The 17741-nt window shown below is 37.0% G+C and overlaps 1 protein-coding gene across 1 annotated transcript in view; it reads left to right on the top strand.

Moving 5' to 3' along the window:
• LOC113134765 (RNA-binding Raly-like protein) overlaps positions 1-15855 on the top strand; it is a 52199-nt gene extending 36344 nt beyond the window's left edge. Inside the window, exons 3-9 of the mRNA XM_026314273.1 lie at positions 9965-10040; positions 11114-11161; positions 11940-12133; positions 12902-13015; positions 13203-13360; positions 14309-14346; positions 15077-15855. Coding sequence (XP_026170058.1) covers positions 9965-10040; positions 11114-11161; positions 11940-12133; positions 12902-13015; positions 13203-13360; positions 14309-14341 — 623 coding nt within the window. The 3' untranslated portion in view covers positions 14342-14346; positions 15077-15855. The remainder of the gene's footprint in view (positions 1-9964; positions 10041-11113; positions 11162-11939; positions 12134-12901; positions 13016-13202; positions 13361-14308; positions 14347-15076) is intronic.
• The last annotated feature ends 1886 nt before the right edge of the window (positions 15856-17741 follow it).

The raw sequence follows: 17741 nt of genomic DNA, 5'->3' as shown, positions 1-17741 counted from the left end.
GGATCAGTCACTGGAGACAGAGGAGTTAATGTCGCTCAAGTTAATGTTTTGACATTTTGCTTCATGTTGTGCGCAGGGCAATGGGAAAACCATGTCAGTCATTTATATGTTAGTTAAAGGTTGAGTAAATGATTAAAAGTTGATGAAGTCGAGTGGTTCTTGAGGTGAGAGACACTTGACTGTTTATGGAGGTGGCTTTAACACAAATTGTGCCTTTATTGTGCTAAGTGTGACACTTCCCTGAGAACCGTCGAGGGATCGTTAAAATAGCCTTGACACATGCAGACAACTTTGCAGTGTTGGTGGTTTTCTGCTGTCTGTTGACTGATTGAAGTCTGGAGACTGTTGCTCAGTTGGGCTCTGCGTTTGAATATCAATGTAAAATTTCTAACATAAGTAACATTTCTAAGAAAATAAACTAATCCTTTTGTCCTGAAATTCACTGTAAACTATTACATCATTGCCTTTATCATGCATGACAAATAGATTCAGTGTAATTATGTAAAGCATTAGAGCTGTAATCTTTAGTCAGTGGCAGAAAATGGATAATTAACTGCTTGTAATTGTTAATTTGCTAATTTTTTAAAGTAAAGATTTGAAGAATTTGTTGTTTGTAACTTTTCAAATGTACTGATTTAATGTTTATTTGATCATTTATATATCATATTATATTATGGCTGAATACCTATGAGCTTTAGGCTGTTGGTAGGATAAGCAAGACATTTGACTACACCTCCCTGGGCTCTGGTAAGTAATGGTGGTAGTTAACATTTTTTCTCAGACTCTAGAGGGAATAATTCATTGATTAATCAAGAAAATAATAGGTAGATTAATTGAATTGTTAGATAATCATTAGTTGCAGCCCAATAAATCACGCAAAATAATCATCAATACGCACAGGGTACTGATTTCACATAACAATCATCCATTTTTATCTCATTTTGCTGCTTTTCACAGGAAATGTGTGATTCATTTTCCTCAGTGACTTGATCACAGGCAGGAGAGTGCTGCCTAAAGGGCGTAACATTTATTTTAATCTATTTGGTGACTGCAGTTCAGGAAATTCGTGTGTGGTGGTAGTGTGTTCAGTAAGTGCTGCAGAGCTGCTTATGAGCAAGGTCCTGTATTTCCTGATTGCTTTTAGTGGAGTTGCCCTGTGGTTGGTTGCACGTGGCAGCTCCAGGTGTGGTGCGTGTGCACCTGCGTGCATGTGAAGCAGAATGCTGGGGGAGAGACTTTTGCATAGTTAGCATCTGTGGGTAAATGAATAATTTAAAATATTCATGATTCTAATGTATGCATTTATATGTAGCGATTCATTTCACGTCTTTATTTAAATACATAGAATTTGCATCGCAGTTGATTATTTTCATTATTAACTGGTCTTTTTCACAGCAGACATTTTGACTCGTAGTAGGAAAAGCACAGTGACAGTGAGCCAGCATGACATCTATCTATCTATCTATCTATCTATCTATCTATCTATCTATCTATCTAATAGCTGCTTTTATACATTTTCAGAATATGGTGAAAAATATTGATCTTTATTAAAGCCCAAAAATTGTTGTTGCCTGAGTAACTGCCCAAAATTCTTATTAACCCCCTCACAATGGAGATAAATGAGTGTGTTTAATATTTTTACTTGAAACATTTCTTGAATCAATTATCTCAAACCATTAGCTTATGATCTCTATGAATGAAGCAATATGAGGACCTGTCACCAGTTTTTTTTTCTTGTTTCATTTGAATAATTCTTAAAAGGACTGAAACACTGCAGGTTATTCAGTATATCACAATGGAAAAACAAAGATTTGAAGGAAATGAATATAATTTTGGTAGCAGAAACATGTTGGATTTACCTTCCTGTGCTAAATTAATGAAGTGTGTCGGGTCCAAACAAAAGCGTGTGACCAGTCAAGTGTAATGGAGTACAGATGTGTGACGTGGAGCCTGTCTGATGTCTTCTGGTTGTAACTCTCGTTTTATGCAGCCCAGTGTTTCCACAGTCAACTCATAAATGAGGAAGTCATGTTTTGGAGCAGATGTACAAGAGGTTTTGAGCAGGTGGCAGGTGGTGGTTTGTCTTCCAGCTGCTTGCACAGATTAATGAGCATGTGGTTAGGTGAAAGTGGTGAACCAGCCCCAGTTAAAATGCTTCAAAGAGTTGCACTTAAGAGCCACAAAGTTGCATCATAAGGAAAGATGGCAAAATGGAAAAGGAGGAAAAGTGTTTTAACAACTCAGGAGAGATGAAAGACTAAATTATCTTTTCCTCAGGCTACAGCAAAATGCTTATTATGATTTAATGCCAAAGTCAACATGTACCACTGTTAGGATGTACCACAGTGCAGTGAAAAAAGAAATCACCTTCTGTCTTGCAGGTTTGTGGTATTGGATTTAAGAACATTTACCTACTCATAGTTGTATTCCCAGTGTGATATACTGAGCCCGGTCAACCCAAAAGATTTACCAATCCCACATCAAACTCTCCTTAATGGAACTTAGCTCAGCAGGTCTAATGAAATAATTTTATTATATGCTTCAGAGGTTGGGGACAAGCTGCCAAAATTTATGTTCTGCCAACTAGCCATTTTCTTTTAGAGGGCCAAAGAGCAAAGTACAAGAATTCATTAAGGAAGGACAGGGCACCAAGCAATTAATCCACGTGTTCCCTCACAACCATAACACAAACCATCAAAGCCTCCAGGCACTCATTGTGATTGGAATCAGTCAAGCCATAATGCAGTCTAGATCAAGGCATGAAGCTAGAAGAGAGAGTTGACAGAGTAATTTGAATAGATGTCAGTGACGACTGGAAGCTCGCAGGCTGATAGTCTGCTCCCCTGTGGTAAATAGTATTAACATACAGCATATAACACTGGCATTACTCACATTAAACATACTTGCAGTTCATTTCAGAGTAGTCACATCTTAAATATTTCAAATGATATTTTGAGTAATCACAAATTACATTTAAGACATCCTCGTTTACATTTCATTTAGATAATCTCAACAGCAGGTCTGTTTACACACTGGGAGTCTATTCTGACAAAATACCTTCAAAGTAGAAATGTCTATAATTCACAGTTTCTTTCAGGATACATGCAGATATTCTGAAAAGGTTCTGCAGTTATTTGAATACACTTCCATAAAAGCTGAAGCTGCTCTTTGCACCATTAAGACGTTTCTACAGGCAGTAAATGTGAGACTGAAAACAACATTGCACAACAAATGAGACATCAAAAAAGTTATTAGACCAAGGTTTGTATAGTAATGAATTAGCATAGTAACAAGAAAATTAGATTCACATAAGTATGCATAGGCTGACACTCCTTATTTATTATACAGTGCACTATATTTTCCCTCTGCCTGTTTTTTAGCATGTCAATTTATCCAGCAGAAGGTTCCACAATAGGACAAAAAAGTGCTTTTTGCTTTCTGATAACAATCCTGCATTGCAGTGTGAAGCAATTCATAGATGTAGAAATTCCATGGCATGGATAATAGTAGTTTGTTAGTGTTTGGATGGTCATGGATTTGACAAAATGGTGGACTACAAGCTTTCAAAAGATATTTTGGCCCAGTCAACTTTAACTAACCAAATATGCAGTGGTGAGGACAGTGTCAGTCATTTTCATTTGCTAAAGGAAAGTATCCTCACAGGCAACTTAGCAGAAAAACGGAGCCCTGACTAATAGGAACAATATGCTAAGATAATATGACCCAGAGGTCATCATGCTGCACATGCATACAAATTTTAATGCATAAATACTGTATGTGCATATACCCAGAAACACATTCTGCTTTCTCAACCTGTCGCTTTCCCTGCTCTGCTTGAGGGAACACACTCTCAGGTATAATAAAACAAGGAGGCTGCCCGTGCCCTTGAGCTGAGATCACAGATTATTCAAGTCTTCCCTGTGAGATTTACAGGGCGCAAGAGCACAGTGTAGATTGAATCTGCGACCACTGTCATGCAGGATATCGCTGTCGCACATTTGTATTCACTCAGGTGCCTGGATGATCCCTTAATCAAATACTGCTCACCTGCTCCCAGGATGTGTGCAAGAGCAGAGATGGGGTTTGTTTTATGCCAGAAGTGATGGTTTGCCTGCCAAAAGATTATGTTTGGGCATTAGTTAAGGGAGAAAATTTACTTTCTCTCCTGAAGATAATTTACCACATCACTTACCACGTCTGCTGAAATGGCACATAGTTTAAACATGGACAACCACTTACATCTGAGCTATTCCTATTAAATGTTTCTAAGAGCTATAGATCAAGGACAGTTAAAAGGCCCAGTTGCTTCGTAAAATCTCTTCAAATGTATTGTTACCTATGAGAATAACCCCAGTCAAAAGAAAATTTGCTAAGACACTATAATTCAGCCTATGCTTGTCTAAACAGGAGCAGCACCAGGGTTAAATGGTTATTTATCTGCTTTCCCCTCTTCAAACCAAGCTCATCCCAGCAGACTAATTCAAATTTAAGTGCTTGGTGTGTGTGTGTGTGTGTGTGTGTGTGTGTGTGTGTGTGTGTGTGTGTGTGTGTGTGCGTGCGTGTGTGTGTGTGTGTGTGTGCGTGCGTGCGTGCGTGCGTCTGTGTGTGCGTGCTGTAACTCTCTTTGTCTGTGTTCAGTCCAGCTATAATGACTTGTCCACACCTCTAGAGACAAAGAGCTCAAGGTCACACTGAACGGAGGGGTCTATATTGAACTAAAATAGAAACACACATCCAGTAACACAGCAACACACTCAGGATTTTTAGCACAGCTTCATTAATATGAATGAACCCACACTGAGTCAGAGGACCCTGGGGTAGTGATGATTGTATTCTTGAAGGATCCATTGTGGATAGATAAAACTGTTACTGAACTCATCACATCCCTAGTGTGGGAATTAAAATGTATTCTTGTAAAGGCTGCTACTGATGCTTTCATCTGTACACTGACGAGAGGAGGCAGCATGAAAACACTCCTTTGACCTCAGATTTGGGGACTTAAAAACCACTCTTTATTAGAATTTAGCAAATATTATAGTAAATAAAATTTGTACATATCTAATCTATATGATATATTTATTCTCAAAGGCATTTTATTGATGCTACCTTGACTGAATGGGTTTGGTTTAATATATTTTTTTAAACTTTAATTTTCAAATGTGAAGCACTTTATAACTGCTATATGAAATTTTACTTGATTACCCAATATGAAAAACCTTGAACCTGACCTTAAAGTTAGAATCTATAGAATTTTTAACCCAGCACTAATCATTATTTTTTAAAAATTGATTAAATGTTTGTAAGTGTAGTATGAAATAAGCCTGATGAATCTATAGATGATTACCACCTGACTCTGCAGTTCCCATGAATTGTTTGTCTAAACAGAGACATATTTCCACTTATTGTTTAATTTATTCACACCACAAACCACACGTTCCTATGCAGGTATTTTCAGCAAAGCGGCTAAAGTTGATAAATGCACTGTCCAATACCTGCAAAAAACCAAATGTCAAACAGACACAGCAGCTAAAGAGACAGATATTTCCTTCAGGAGTTGGTAGAGGCCAAAAACAGAAGTAAGATATTGTGGCCAGAAACACAGCATTAAATCCAACTCCCAAATGATTGTTACTGTGTAAATGGGCATCAGCTAAGATGCTGTACAGCTCCCAAATGGCCAAGAAATCAGTCAAGGAAATTTATGACTAGAAAGATTTTATTATGTCAGGCCCATTTTTAATTGTGTTTATAGTAATTGTGTTTTATATGTAGTATAAGTCCAACTATAGCCTATGACAATCCTGACCATATAGACAACCCCTATTTGCCAATATCTGTTTTTGAGAAAAATGTTTTTCAAGAAGATAGAAAACACTTGACAGTCAGCCTTTTGGGACTTTTTTTGAGATATTGTATCATCAATCCAAAGGTTCACAACAGTGAAGCCTTTCTGCTTGTGTAAGTGAAACATGAAATACACTAAAACGAAAAAAAAAAAAAAAATCACATCTATGAGTCACAGACTCACTCTTCGGGTCCTGTCATGCTCTTGAAGCGGTTGTAATAATTTTTTCTGATGGCATTTTTCAGGCTGTCTTTTTTAACTCATCGCCTGTAACAGCCGTAAATCTCAGCTATTTGACAGATTTTCTCCCTGCATCATTTCTGCAGTGAAGATGTTATGAGATAAACAAGTTTTTGGTCAATATTTTTTCCACAGTTGCAAATCACATAACACAATCATTCATAAACTCCTGCAGGTTAAACTGGGCTAACGAAACACTTTTAGTGCTGACTGACATAAAAGACTCACAGTAAACAGTCCAGAGCACCAGACTGCAAACAACCATGTTACACTGGTTCTTGCTGCATTCAAAAGAATAAAATTGTCTTCAAATGTAGTTTTTTTTTATATTCAGACCAATATGTTCCTGCAGACCTCTCCAGTACGGGATTAAAACTGTGTACCCACACGAGGGACTGATGATGCTATGAAAAAGATGTGGTTGGAAAAAATTAACTGTCATCTTTTGTGATCTTTATTAAATCACTTTTATGTGATAGATCCTCTCAGGCCGTGGTAGCTGTAAACAGATTCATAAGTTGCTGTTCTCTGCTCTTTGTGACTGAGTAGACTCAAGGTGTGTTTGATGAGCATAGTGGCTGATTTGAACACAACTGAGACCTGTAGTATTTGCTGTTACCAATATGAATCACATATCTCGCCAATTTAACCGCAACTGGACTCCAACTAATTTTTTTTTTTGTGATTAATATGACTGTATTCACTGAAGTCCACGTAACAATATTTCCTCATTGCCTATCTTTTTACTGCCACTGGGCATCTGGTGTTATATACCTTGCTCAAGGCCACCTTGACAGCATTGTCTTGGAGCAGAACACATACCTGTGGCTAACATTTTAATCAGTGCAAACAAAAATAACCTCCCAGGTGTCAGGAGGATAACCAGTGGCTTTACAGTGTCAGTGTCTGACTTTTCAGATAGTCTAGTGAATTTGTCTTGATGTTATTCTGCAGCAGGCAACTTGTTCATAATGTATTCAGCATAAAATTACTTTTTATATTCCCCTCAATATGATGCTGCAAGCAGTTTACAGTATCAATCAAGTCCTAAGTGGCCATTGCTTAGCAACACAGCCTCTATCTCGTCTATCTCCAGCCTCAACTTTTTTATGGATACACACACAAACAAATCAATTTTTGAACATGCACGCACACACATTTGTTCCGTTTTTGTATATGATTAATATAATGACTGTAATCAATCAGTGTGTGTGTGTCAGGGGTGTGGAGAGTTGGTTGTATTGTGAGGTGGCACTGTTTGTTTTAGAGTGCTTTTAGTGCTCCGCGCTCTCTTTAATGACCCTAGTAGAGGCTCTGAGGAGAGCACACTACACAATGTGAACCATTCCTCACGTCATCCTAGAGCCTAATGATAATGATACAGCTGTCCCCCTGCACCTAAGAGCTACCAATGCATCCACAGTCCATTAGGGAGAGAGAAGAGTAGGGAATAAAAAGAAAGTGAGAGGAACAGAGAGTCTGGGTCTCCAAACACACCGCAATTAATCTACAGACAATGTGATGGAAGATCCAGACACAGGTGCAGCTACTGGAGTGAAACTTTGAGCAAAAGAGAAAAGGCGTGAATTATTTAATTCACAAGCTCATAACACTGCAGCTCTAGATTTCATTATAATCTCTACTTGTGGGAAAAAGACTAGGACTGCAGCGCTTTAAGCAAAACAACACAACTTCAGCTCCTGTCATGACATTTGCTACTGCATGATCCCCAAGGCAGTTGATGCAAAGCTGATGTTTTATCTGTACAACTTTTTGAAGCTGTCAAGGGGTGACTCAGCCATCAGACAGGGATTTCTCCTGCCATGTCGATGAGAGTCTGTGTGTGTGTGCGTAGGAAGGTGCTGTTTGATATTTGTTTGTTTTTTTATGTATGACCTTGAGCACCACTCAAGGCTGACTGAGCTGAGCTTGAGCAGAAGCAGCAACGACAAACTGACAGACAAGACTCACTGGTACTAGCCTGGTTTAATGCACAAAGGTTCTTGGTAAGAGGCTGTCAGTCCTGACAACAGCCATGAGGTGTGTATGGATGAGTCCCAGAAGTTAGTTATGCATTTGAAGGGGTTTCATTATTGTTTGTCAATGTTCAAAATTATGTCATTATTTTGTATTGTAACCTAAAGAATTTTTTTTAATTAATGCACAGAAAGCCTGCTAAATATAATGTACATGCATACAATTCTAAATATTAAATATTAATGTGTGTACATGTATATTATATATAATATTATGAAAGCCTTGTGTATATATGTTATACATGTATACATATATCTTAATGTTTTTGTGTTCATTGTCCTTTCACATTTTACAATCCACAATATTTTTACATTTTATATTCCAGTCTATTTGTTCAGTATATTTAACATATAGCTGTATTTGCTCTTTCTTTATATAACTTCATTATAATCCTAATAATAAAATATATAATGGTCTTACATAACAAAATGAGGCCCAGTAAGGTCCTTGCACAACAGACTGCACCAAATCTACTGTGTAGTCAGTGAATACATGTAATTTTACAGTGTTTTGAGTTTCCTAGACTCTTTGTATTTTTGTGTACTGTGATGAATAATGCAATTGTATTCATGTATTTTATAATAGCACAAAATGTTCTGATACCACATTGAATAGAGTCTGTAAATAATTTCTGAAGTTTAAGGTTGAAAACAATTTTCTCAGTGCTGTTTGGAGAATTGATATCACCATTGCCAACCTGCTTTAGTGCAACATATCTGATGCCATGGTTTTGTAATGGCCATGTTGTGTAAATATTTTAGACTGTATAATTTTTATATTAAGGATATTGTTCACTATCAAAAAACAATGCGGGTTACGCTTTCTTGTTTTGTATTAAATTAGTTACCATGATATTTTATTCTAATGTACAAGCAAAACAAAAATATGCCTTGTGTATTGTTTATAAGCCACTTTCTTTAAACACTGCATCTAAATCTTCAGGGTTGTTCTACTAGGATTCAGGCTTGTGTAAAGTAATACTGGAAACATTTCCACATACAACCCATTTCTCTAAGATGGAAAAAATCTGTCATTTCAGTGAGGGTTACCCAAGAGGTGAAATTTAGAAGTTAGAAGGAAGTCTGTCTGATGTATCTGCATCTGATCAGAGATTTAGGAGCCCTTGAGTATTTGTCACTTATGCTCTTTCTCTAATCTCACCTTAGTCACCTTTTCTCCTCAAAAGAAAATCCTCTAATTATTGGTATCTCATGTTTCACAAAGTTGGAATGCTAGAAGTTGCTTAATGTGGTTGCTCAGTATTTGTCACTCTTCTCTAAAGAACATCCAGCGATGGTGAGTTTAGTGTGTTCAGTCAGTTGGTCAGAAATGCTGTCAAGCTACATAAGAGGCTGGTTAATTAAATTTAAAAGTTTTATTGATTTCAGTCCATCATTATATTGTGTGTTGAGTATATAAATACAGTATATACAATACAGAAACATTAATGCATTAATAATTTTGTTTATGTAATATGTCAGAAAATAGATGGGCATTACAAGCTCCCAGTGCCCAGAGTTTCATCATCAAATTACACAATCCAAAAAAAAAAAAAAATCTGCACAGAATCATACAAAACACAGAAAAGCAGCATGAGAAGCTTGAACCAGCATGTGGACCTAACACATCATCGTTGATCAACAATAATGACAAAACAATGGCATCCAGCATTTCGTCAAACAGCTTTAGGACAGAATTTCATAAAGCTGTCATCCCAGCACATACAGTAATGGAATAAGATTAATCTTTCCAGAAATAAACAGTTTTTTATATTAATTTCTATACAGATTGTTTGTTGTATATGCATATACGTGATGACACTAATTTTCATTTTGTTTCCAGACATCAACATGGCAGGAGAACCTAAACCATATAGGCCTAAGATGGGCTCCAAGAGGCCGCTCTCATCCCTCTACAGGTCTGTGTGAAAAGTGTCTGTTTTTACTGTGTCAGTCAGATATTACTTTGCTGACCTACTTTTCTCACTGAGCTTGCCTACTGCTGTCTGTAAAATATGTGCTCATGAGCCTCACTGTCAGGTCGGTGGGTTTGTGGAGGAACAGAGATTTTCCTACCTGTCCTATCAGTGCCACTTAGTATCTGTTTGCTTATTCTTGACGTTTTATTGTCTTGTTGGAAGCAAATCAAATTCAGCGCACTAAAAGTCACATACTTGACATCTTAACAAACTAAAAAAACACAAATAGCTCTTTATTAGAGCTTTTAAAGGAACAGTTTGACATGTTGGAAAATAGGCTTATTTATTTTCTTGCTGAGTGTCTAATGGCTCTCATGTTTAGACACTAAATATTCAGCTGGATCCATTTAGTTTAGCTTACCATCAAGATTGTAAAAAAGAGAAAACATCTAGCCCGTCTCTACCCAAATAGGAAAAAAATCTGCCAGCACCTCTGAAGATCAGGAATTAACGTGCCCACTTCATTAAGGCTTTCTGTTTGATTCTTAAGTGTGAAATGTAAAATGTAAAAATAACACATTGTGGTTTTATAGCATGAGAACATTCTGAAGTCACAAAGTCAGGCAAACTGTTTTCCCTGTTAAAGGATCAATGTATGATATTAAGAACAATCTATTAATTTAACATAGTGTTCATAAATCTGTTGTCATTAGTGTGTACTTACCACAAAATACCAATCGTTGCATTTTCTTAATCTCAGAATGAACCTTTTGAATCTATAGAAGGAGCAGGTCTCCTTTCACAGAGGCAGCCATGTTGTGTCAACATGTTTCTACAGTAGCCCCGAATGGACAAACCAAACACTTGCTCTAGACAGTGAATTATGTTTAAAAATGATGGCCATCATATTTTCCCTTTTATTCAGAAGGTTGGATTATGCATTCTCACTACTAGATGCTATTAAATCTTTCACATTTAATGCATTGCACTATTAACTTAAACAAGAATTTGCCTATTTTCTGGCTACACACAAAATTAAAAAAATTGAATACAATTTTCTTTCTTGTTTACAGTGGCTACGAGTTTGACTATGATTACTACAGAGATGATTTTTACAGCAGGTATGTAAAAAGAAGAAACCTGGTTTCACAGGAAAATAACAGCAATAGTGAAGGTGTACTTTTCACTTTTCAATCATTTTCAAGTTTCCTTTTCCTGACAATTTTCCTTCAGAGCAAACCTTCCTCTCTCCTCTTTTCTAAGTCAGCTACTTTGATAAAGATGAGTTTTGAGCAGAATAGCCCATTTCCATCTGAGGCAAAGTAACTACATTATCATAGGCATAATGAATGTCATATTGGGGAGGGTTTTATTCCTCTCCGTTGGGCTTACTAATGATGCTTTTATCCGCATAGGCGAGTACTGAATGTCAGATAGTCCCCCAGCTGGTCATTTGCCCTGGCAAGGCAGAAAATGTATCTTCCTTCTGACATTTTCATTGGTTTGTTTACTTCTTCTACTTTGCAATATCCCTGAGAGTTGAATCCTTCAGCTTTGAGCCATTATTGCTATTTTGGCAATTTGATATGTAAGCAACAGGGAACAGTATTTGACTAAATGACCATGGCTTTGTTCAATATGTACCACCGTCGTTCAGACATCTTTTGCCACTGCATGTTTATTAGGTGCTTTGTAAGCATTTCTTGTTGCTTGAATAACAACTTCTATGGACCGTAGAAGTGACTGCTGAACAAAACACCACCTTGATGACACACTGTGCTTTTCAGCTCCCATAATAAATACAGACAAACTTCTCCCTCGTGTTTAAAAACATGCTTTTCAGCACTATAGTATCTGTAACATTTCTATTGTTGTAACTTTATTTTCATGTGTCTTCAGACTCTTTGAGTACCACGGTCGGGTCGTGCCCCCAACCCGGGCTGTGATTCCCATCAAACGTTCGCGGATAGTTGTCCCATCCACACGCAGAACCAAATCTTCCTTTCCAGTCAGAGGCTGTTCCTCCTCTTCCTCCTCCTCCTCCTCCTCCTCCCGAGCACTCAATGTTGGCTCTTCTGCCACAGGCCCTAAACGTATGTTCATTTTAGTTTCTCTGATTCACTATTTTCTGCTCTGCTTATAGAGCATTCAGGTTTATTAAAGAGTAGAGTTTTGTTTTTGTAGTTTGGCCGTCATTTGTAAAAGTACCATTTGAGAAGCATGACTCACTGAAGTAAGTGCTGAGATCCGAAAACATGGACATATTGCATGGCAACATAAACAACATGAGCAGTTCCCAGTCAAACAGGTTTGGGGCTGCAACTAATAATTCTTTTCATTATTTACAAATCTACCAATTAGGTTCTTGATTAAGCATTTGGTGTTTAGCCTAACTTCAGTTTATTGCCCAAATCGCACCATGTCAGCTACAGTGATTAATAAGCACCGGTTTAGTGAATTGTGTTCAGTATAATAATTGAATAGCATGATAAAATGTCCTTAACGTAAAATGTAATGTAAAATGCAGGTTCAAGGGTGTGAGTCTCTTAGTATTATGACTGAATGATGACACTTCAAAAATAAAATTCAAGTTGTGTGAAACTGGAATTTTTCTTGAAATGCTCAGTAGTTTGCACTGGTCATACTGTCACAGATGTTAAATCCCACAACACCAGAAAGATCATAGACTTCCATCCCCATGTCGTTTCAGTGATTGTGTCTCTGTCATTTCTTAAAATGAACTCAGTTGCTAAGATTTAAAGCATAGTGCAGTGGTATAGCTGTCGCTGTTGTGACTGTCTTTCTCCTTATCAAATACCACATTAATTATGCTTTTTAACTTTATCAATGCATGCTCCCAGTGAAGACAGACCAGCTCTTGACAATAAAAAAGGAGCTGTCACAGATCAAAACCAAGATCGACTCGCTGCTGGGAAGGCTGGAAAAGATTGAGAGGCAGCATCGCTCTGACGCTGGTAAGACTTGACAGCGGGGAGGGGAGGACCTATCTTGCTGGAGGAGTATGTGGGAGTGCTTGCTAGGTATTGAAATAAAAGAATCACACTCTTTGAGGAGAGGGCAAAGTGACATAGAAATTATTAAAGGCTTAGCAAGTGGCTTGCCTGAAAGAAAGAGTCATGTCTCTCTGTCTTTTTGTGCCAGAGATGCAGAGGAAACAAGGGGAGGTGTGTGAGTGTCTCCATGGTGATGCAGCAGACCACTCTGGTGGAGAGGAAGCGGAGGCGACAGCCGAGGTGGAGGCGGGGGAGATGACGGATGGTGGCGAAGACGACTTTGAAGATGAAGGCACCAGCGACATGGTGAGCATCCAAGTGGCCGTTTACAGTCTCAACAAGGGGCGAGAGGAGTGACTGAGTTCTCCTGTCTCTGAAATAAATGGTGTAATAATGTGCTCAGTCAGGCTACTGTGTGTTTGTTTGAGTCTATGTGTACGTGTTTGAATCCATAATGTGTGCATGTGCCTGAATGCAACCTGAGTTTAAAAGCTATAGTAAAAAATTAAAGACACAATCTACGGTGTTAAAAGAAGAGTTGGTTGGTTATTTGAGAATGTGAAACATTGCTCTGATTAATCAACAGTTAATTAATCTATCTCAATACTTTCTGACTTCCTTCATTGTTTGTGAAATTTCTACTTTTTTTGTATAAAGCTTTAAAATGGCCATACAGCATTTGGTAATTTTTTTTTAAAGCCAGTTTCCTAAAAAAGCCTTACACTAGTTTTTAGCAAACCTCTCAAATACAGATGCATTAGTTGGGGACTATTTTCAGTTGTGGATTAATTAGTGGTCATCCCTGAAACATGTTTTGCTTCTCACCAAGCAGACCAGCTTCACAAAATGCAGAATGAAAGAAAACCCTACTCCCTTACACACTCAACAATGCAGACTTGTGTGTAAAATGTCTGATATTGTTTCATTAACTGTTCCCCTTTGCACCGTTGGTTTATTTCCTGTTGTTATAAAATTGTCAGTCTACACTGCTAAAAGCCATCTACTAAGTCTCCAAACAACATAGTGACAGTTTATGTAGCGAAAGGAAACATTACTTATGTTAAATGAGAATAAATTACAACTGTATTTTTTAGTAGCCTGAAAATCTATTTTTAATATCACATACTTTTATTCTGATATTTTGCCATTACTTTATGATTATATAAATCTTTACCCAATTACAAGAAAGGACAACAATGTATTTCACTTATGTTTACGTTGATATGATTTTTTTATTCTTTTCTTGTATCGCAGATAGAGAACCACACATCAGACATTGACAACTGAATAAGGTAGGTATTTAATTGTACTATTTTCTGCAATATATGTCTAACCAAACCAACCACTGTGAAAAATATTGTCTGCCTTTTTATTAGAGTGAATAGAGACATGCACCATACCCCTGTTAGTGTCTAACAGCTTATACTCAGCAGCAACAGCACCTTAAACGATCTGCGACTCATACTCTCCATTTTTAAGCTCCCCACCTTCCAGTTTAATCCCCCACGCTGTTCTTCTAAATGGCCTGTCACTCTCTTCGTCTGGGAGTGTTAGGAAAGGTAGCTTCTCTGCAGTTATCACTGATTGTCTGAACAGCTGCAGAGATAGGACTCCATCTCATCCACACTTTCCATCACACAACATTTAAATCCCCCCTGATTTTCTTTGTATGAACAAATAGCTATGGGATTTAATTTGCCTCTCGCCTGACATTTCTTCCCTGCTGTCCTCAACTTCCTGATAACGTAAATCTTTTTCAGCTTGTCTAAACATGATAGATTGTTAAGTTGATGGAATAAGGACTTATTTGTCCTTTGGTGGATACATGTATGTTAAATGTTACAGGTAATATCAAGAGCTCACAGCAATAATTTATTTTAATATTGGCCACAGTCCTCACACCTCCTTTGTCTTTCAGCCAACCATACATGAAATGATGGTCTGCATGAAACATGGTCTGATAATAATAATGAATTTTCACTGCAGTCTGTTTTGTTTTTTTTTTTCATCCTTTTCAAGTAGGAAGAAAGGACACCTACAGTACAAGAGGTTGAGAGAGCAAATACCAGCAAACCTTCCTGATCAAGAAGGTGTATTTGAAATTAAATGATAGCAATGATATGAGTGACTGATAGCAGAGGGAAGAGTTTTCAGACTTGTTTGTTGCTTGTTTGCCTCATTAGAACATGATGCTCCTGATGTGTATTTCATCAAAATGCTGGTAGTATCCTCCAGATTACTATACGATCAACTGCAAAGAGCAATCAATAATTTGCATTCAAACGGATTGCCTTTCTGAAAAATAAGGACAGTACTGTATATTGTGTGCTTAATATATTATGGTCTGTATTGTGCATAAAAATACAGTTATGTGATCTGATGAACCATGAAATGCCCTCCTTTGTTGTACTGCAGATGTATGTCTGTTCTGTTTTTGTGCATTAAAACTGTGACTAGCCACAATGCTGGCAGAGAGCTAAATATGAATGTAAGAGGAACACATTTCTTGACACTTGGTATTTATGTGATTTGCTTTGTTTGTACATTTTGCTGAAATGCACAGTATGTTATGTATTCAGTGTTTCCACCCAGTATTGTATGCATATCATGTTTCATGTCATTTGTTGTACATGATGAGGTGCATTTACCAATTCTGTTTACATTGTTTATGTAAGCAAAAGATAACTATTTTTTACTATCAGCATGTAAAAATCTGGCTATTATGGATCATTTGTATTCATTGCATCTGTTGTACAGCTATGGATGATAACAGTTTTTGAAATAAACCCTTCCTCCTTCTCTCCCCCCCAAAAACATTCTGCCTGAGTATTGTGGCTTTCTTTTTCATAGACAATTGGAGAAATAAATGCAGACACTTTCTGTATGGGTCTTCTTCTCAGTGACAACTTTGTTTTCACTCAGGGTTTGCAAAACAACTTCAACAATCTTCACTACATATGATATGAGAAGTTTTGGAAAGTTAATACCTTATTCAATTCAAGTTATACTTTCTCCTTCCAGTCACAATTTTTAGTCAGTGTTCAGTGTAACACTGAAATATCTAAATGACTTTCAGATGGATTGTAATAGAAATTTGTAGTGACATTCAGGGTTACCAGATGAATCTGAAGGAGGCTCTTGGTGATCCTCAGCTTTTTTCTGAAGTGCCACCATAAGGTTCACATTTGTAATTTGTACTGAAATGTCTCAATTGATTGTCATTAAATTTGGCACAGACATTCAGCAGTGAAATCTAAATACATACTTTTGCTCAAGTAATGTACTTTAGTGCAAATATTGGATTCCTGTACTTTACTTGAGTATGGTCCTTTCATACTACTTTATACTTATACTTCAGAGTAGAGTTGTTAAATGCCTTCAGAAACCAACAGCATATACAATAACAGCCCAATTATGCAAATCATCTACAGACAACAATAAAATGCTGCTTATACATTACTCCATGAAGAATAATAATAGTGTTGAATCACTATGCCACCGACATGGCATGCTAAGGTTAACCTTTGGCTTAAAACACAACTATGTCAAAGTATAACACCACAGAGATACTAACAAGGCTGTAGACTTCATATTATTAACCCTGAATAATCAGCATTAGCATTGCAAATGTACTGACTAAAAACTAAAGCTTTTCAAAAATTTGACCCCAAACCATTTTCAAAACACATCATGGAAGCAGGGTGAAAATAAAGACACCCAATGAATGTACAAATTCTCCATTTACATTTGATTATAGCATTATATATTAGTGCTATTCTCTAATTGGCTCTGAGAGTATTCATCTATTTTTTAATATAATGCCCTTGAAATCTACAGCCTATGAGAGATAAGTGCTGGTGAGGAAGCAACAGATGGCATTTGGAATTCACTCACTTCATTAGCACCAGATCATCATTTCCACAGGTTAAGGAGGGCCATTGGCTGGGTTGCAGGTATAATTGGTTCTATCATTGCTGGCTAGCAGCCAGTAAGTACAATGATCAGTCATGCAGTGCCACTAATATGGACAATGTTCAGTGTGTGATGAAGTGAATCAATCACTATCCTGTGTAGCTACTGGGGGAACTGTGAGTATAATAGGGGTCAGGAGCTTTGTAATACATCTCTGATTAGCCATAGAAGAGCAAGGATACCCAACTTTTAGACAGCACTGTTTTATCAGTAAAAGACAGATTATAATGTAAGAGAGTTTATGAATTTGTTATATCTTTAGGGAAAAAACATAAAGGCACCATCCATATTAATTATTCAAAAGTTGTGAAAAGCTTTCTATTATCATTATTTTTATTCTTTATAGTAATTGCTCATATATTTCAATCTGACTCTAATGTTAACCCACAAATTACCGTTTTTTTCTTTCATATACAATCCAGTGGATTAAATTCATCATTAGCTCATGTCTATGATTTTTTAAGGTCATGCATACAAGAGAAATATAGTTCAATTAATCATAAACGACAATACAAAACACAAGAATGATTTGTGTGAATCTTTTTGTGGATATAATGTAGTTCTCATGTGGTAAATGACAACGGCCGAATTTGATTAAAAACTGTGAGTGTTAAAATTTTTGTTGACATATTTGTTGTAACTTATTTGCCTAACTACCGTTGTCTTCGTATCCCGGATGTTACCGCAAGCAACGTCATGTAAACAGGAAGTTCAG

The sequence above is a fragment of the Mastacembelus armatus genome, chromosome 17 (assembly GCF_900324485.2).
Source record: "Mastacembelus armatus chromosome 17, fMasArm1.2, whole genome shotgun sequence".
Lineage (NCBI taxonomy): Eukaryota > Metazoa > Chordata > Actinopteri > Synbranchiformes > Mastacembelidae > Mastacembelus > Mastacembelus armatus.
The sequence above is the reverse complement of the archived record's forward strand: the minus strand, read 5'-3'. Positions and strand labels throughout refer to the sequence as shown.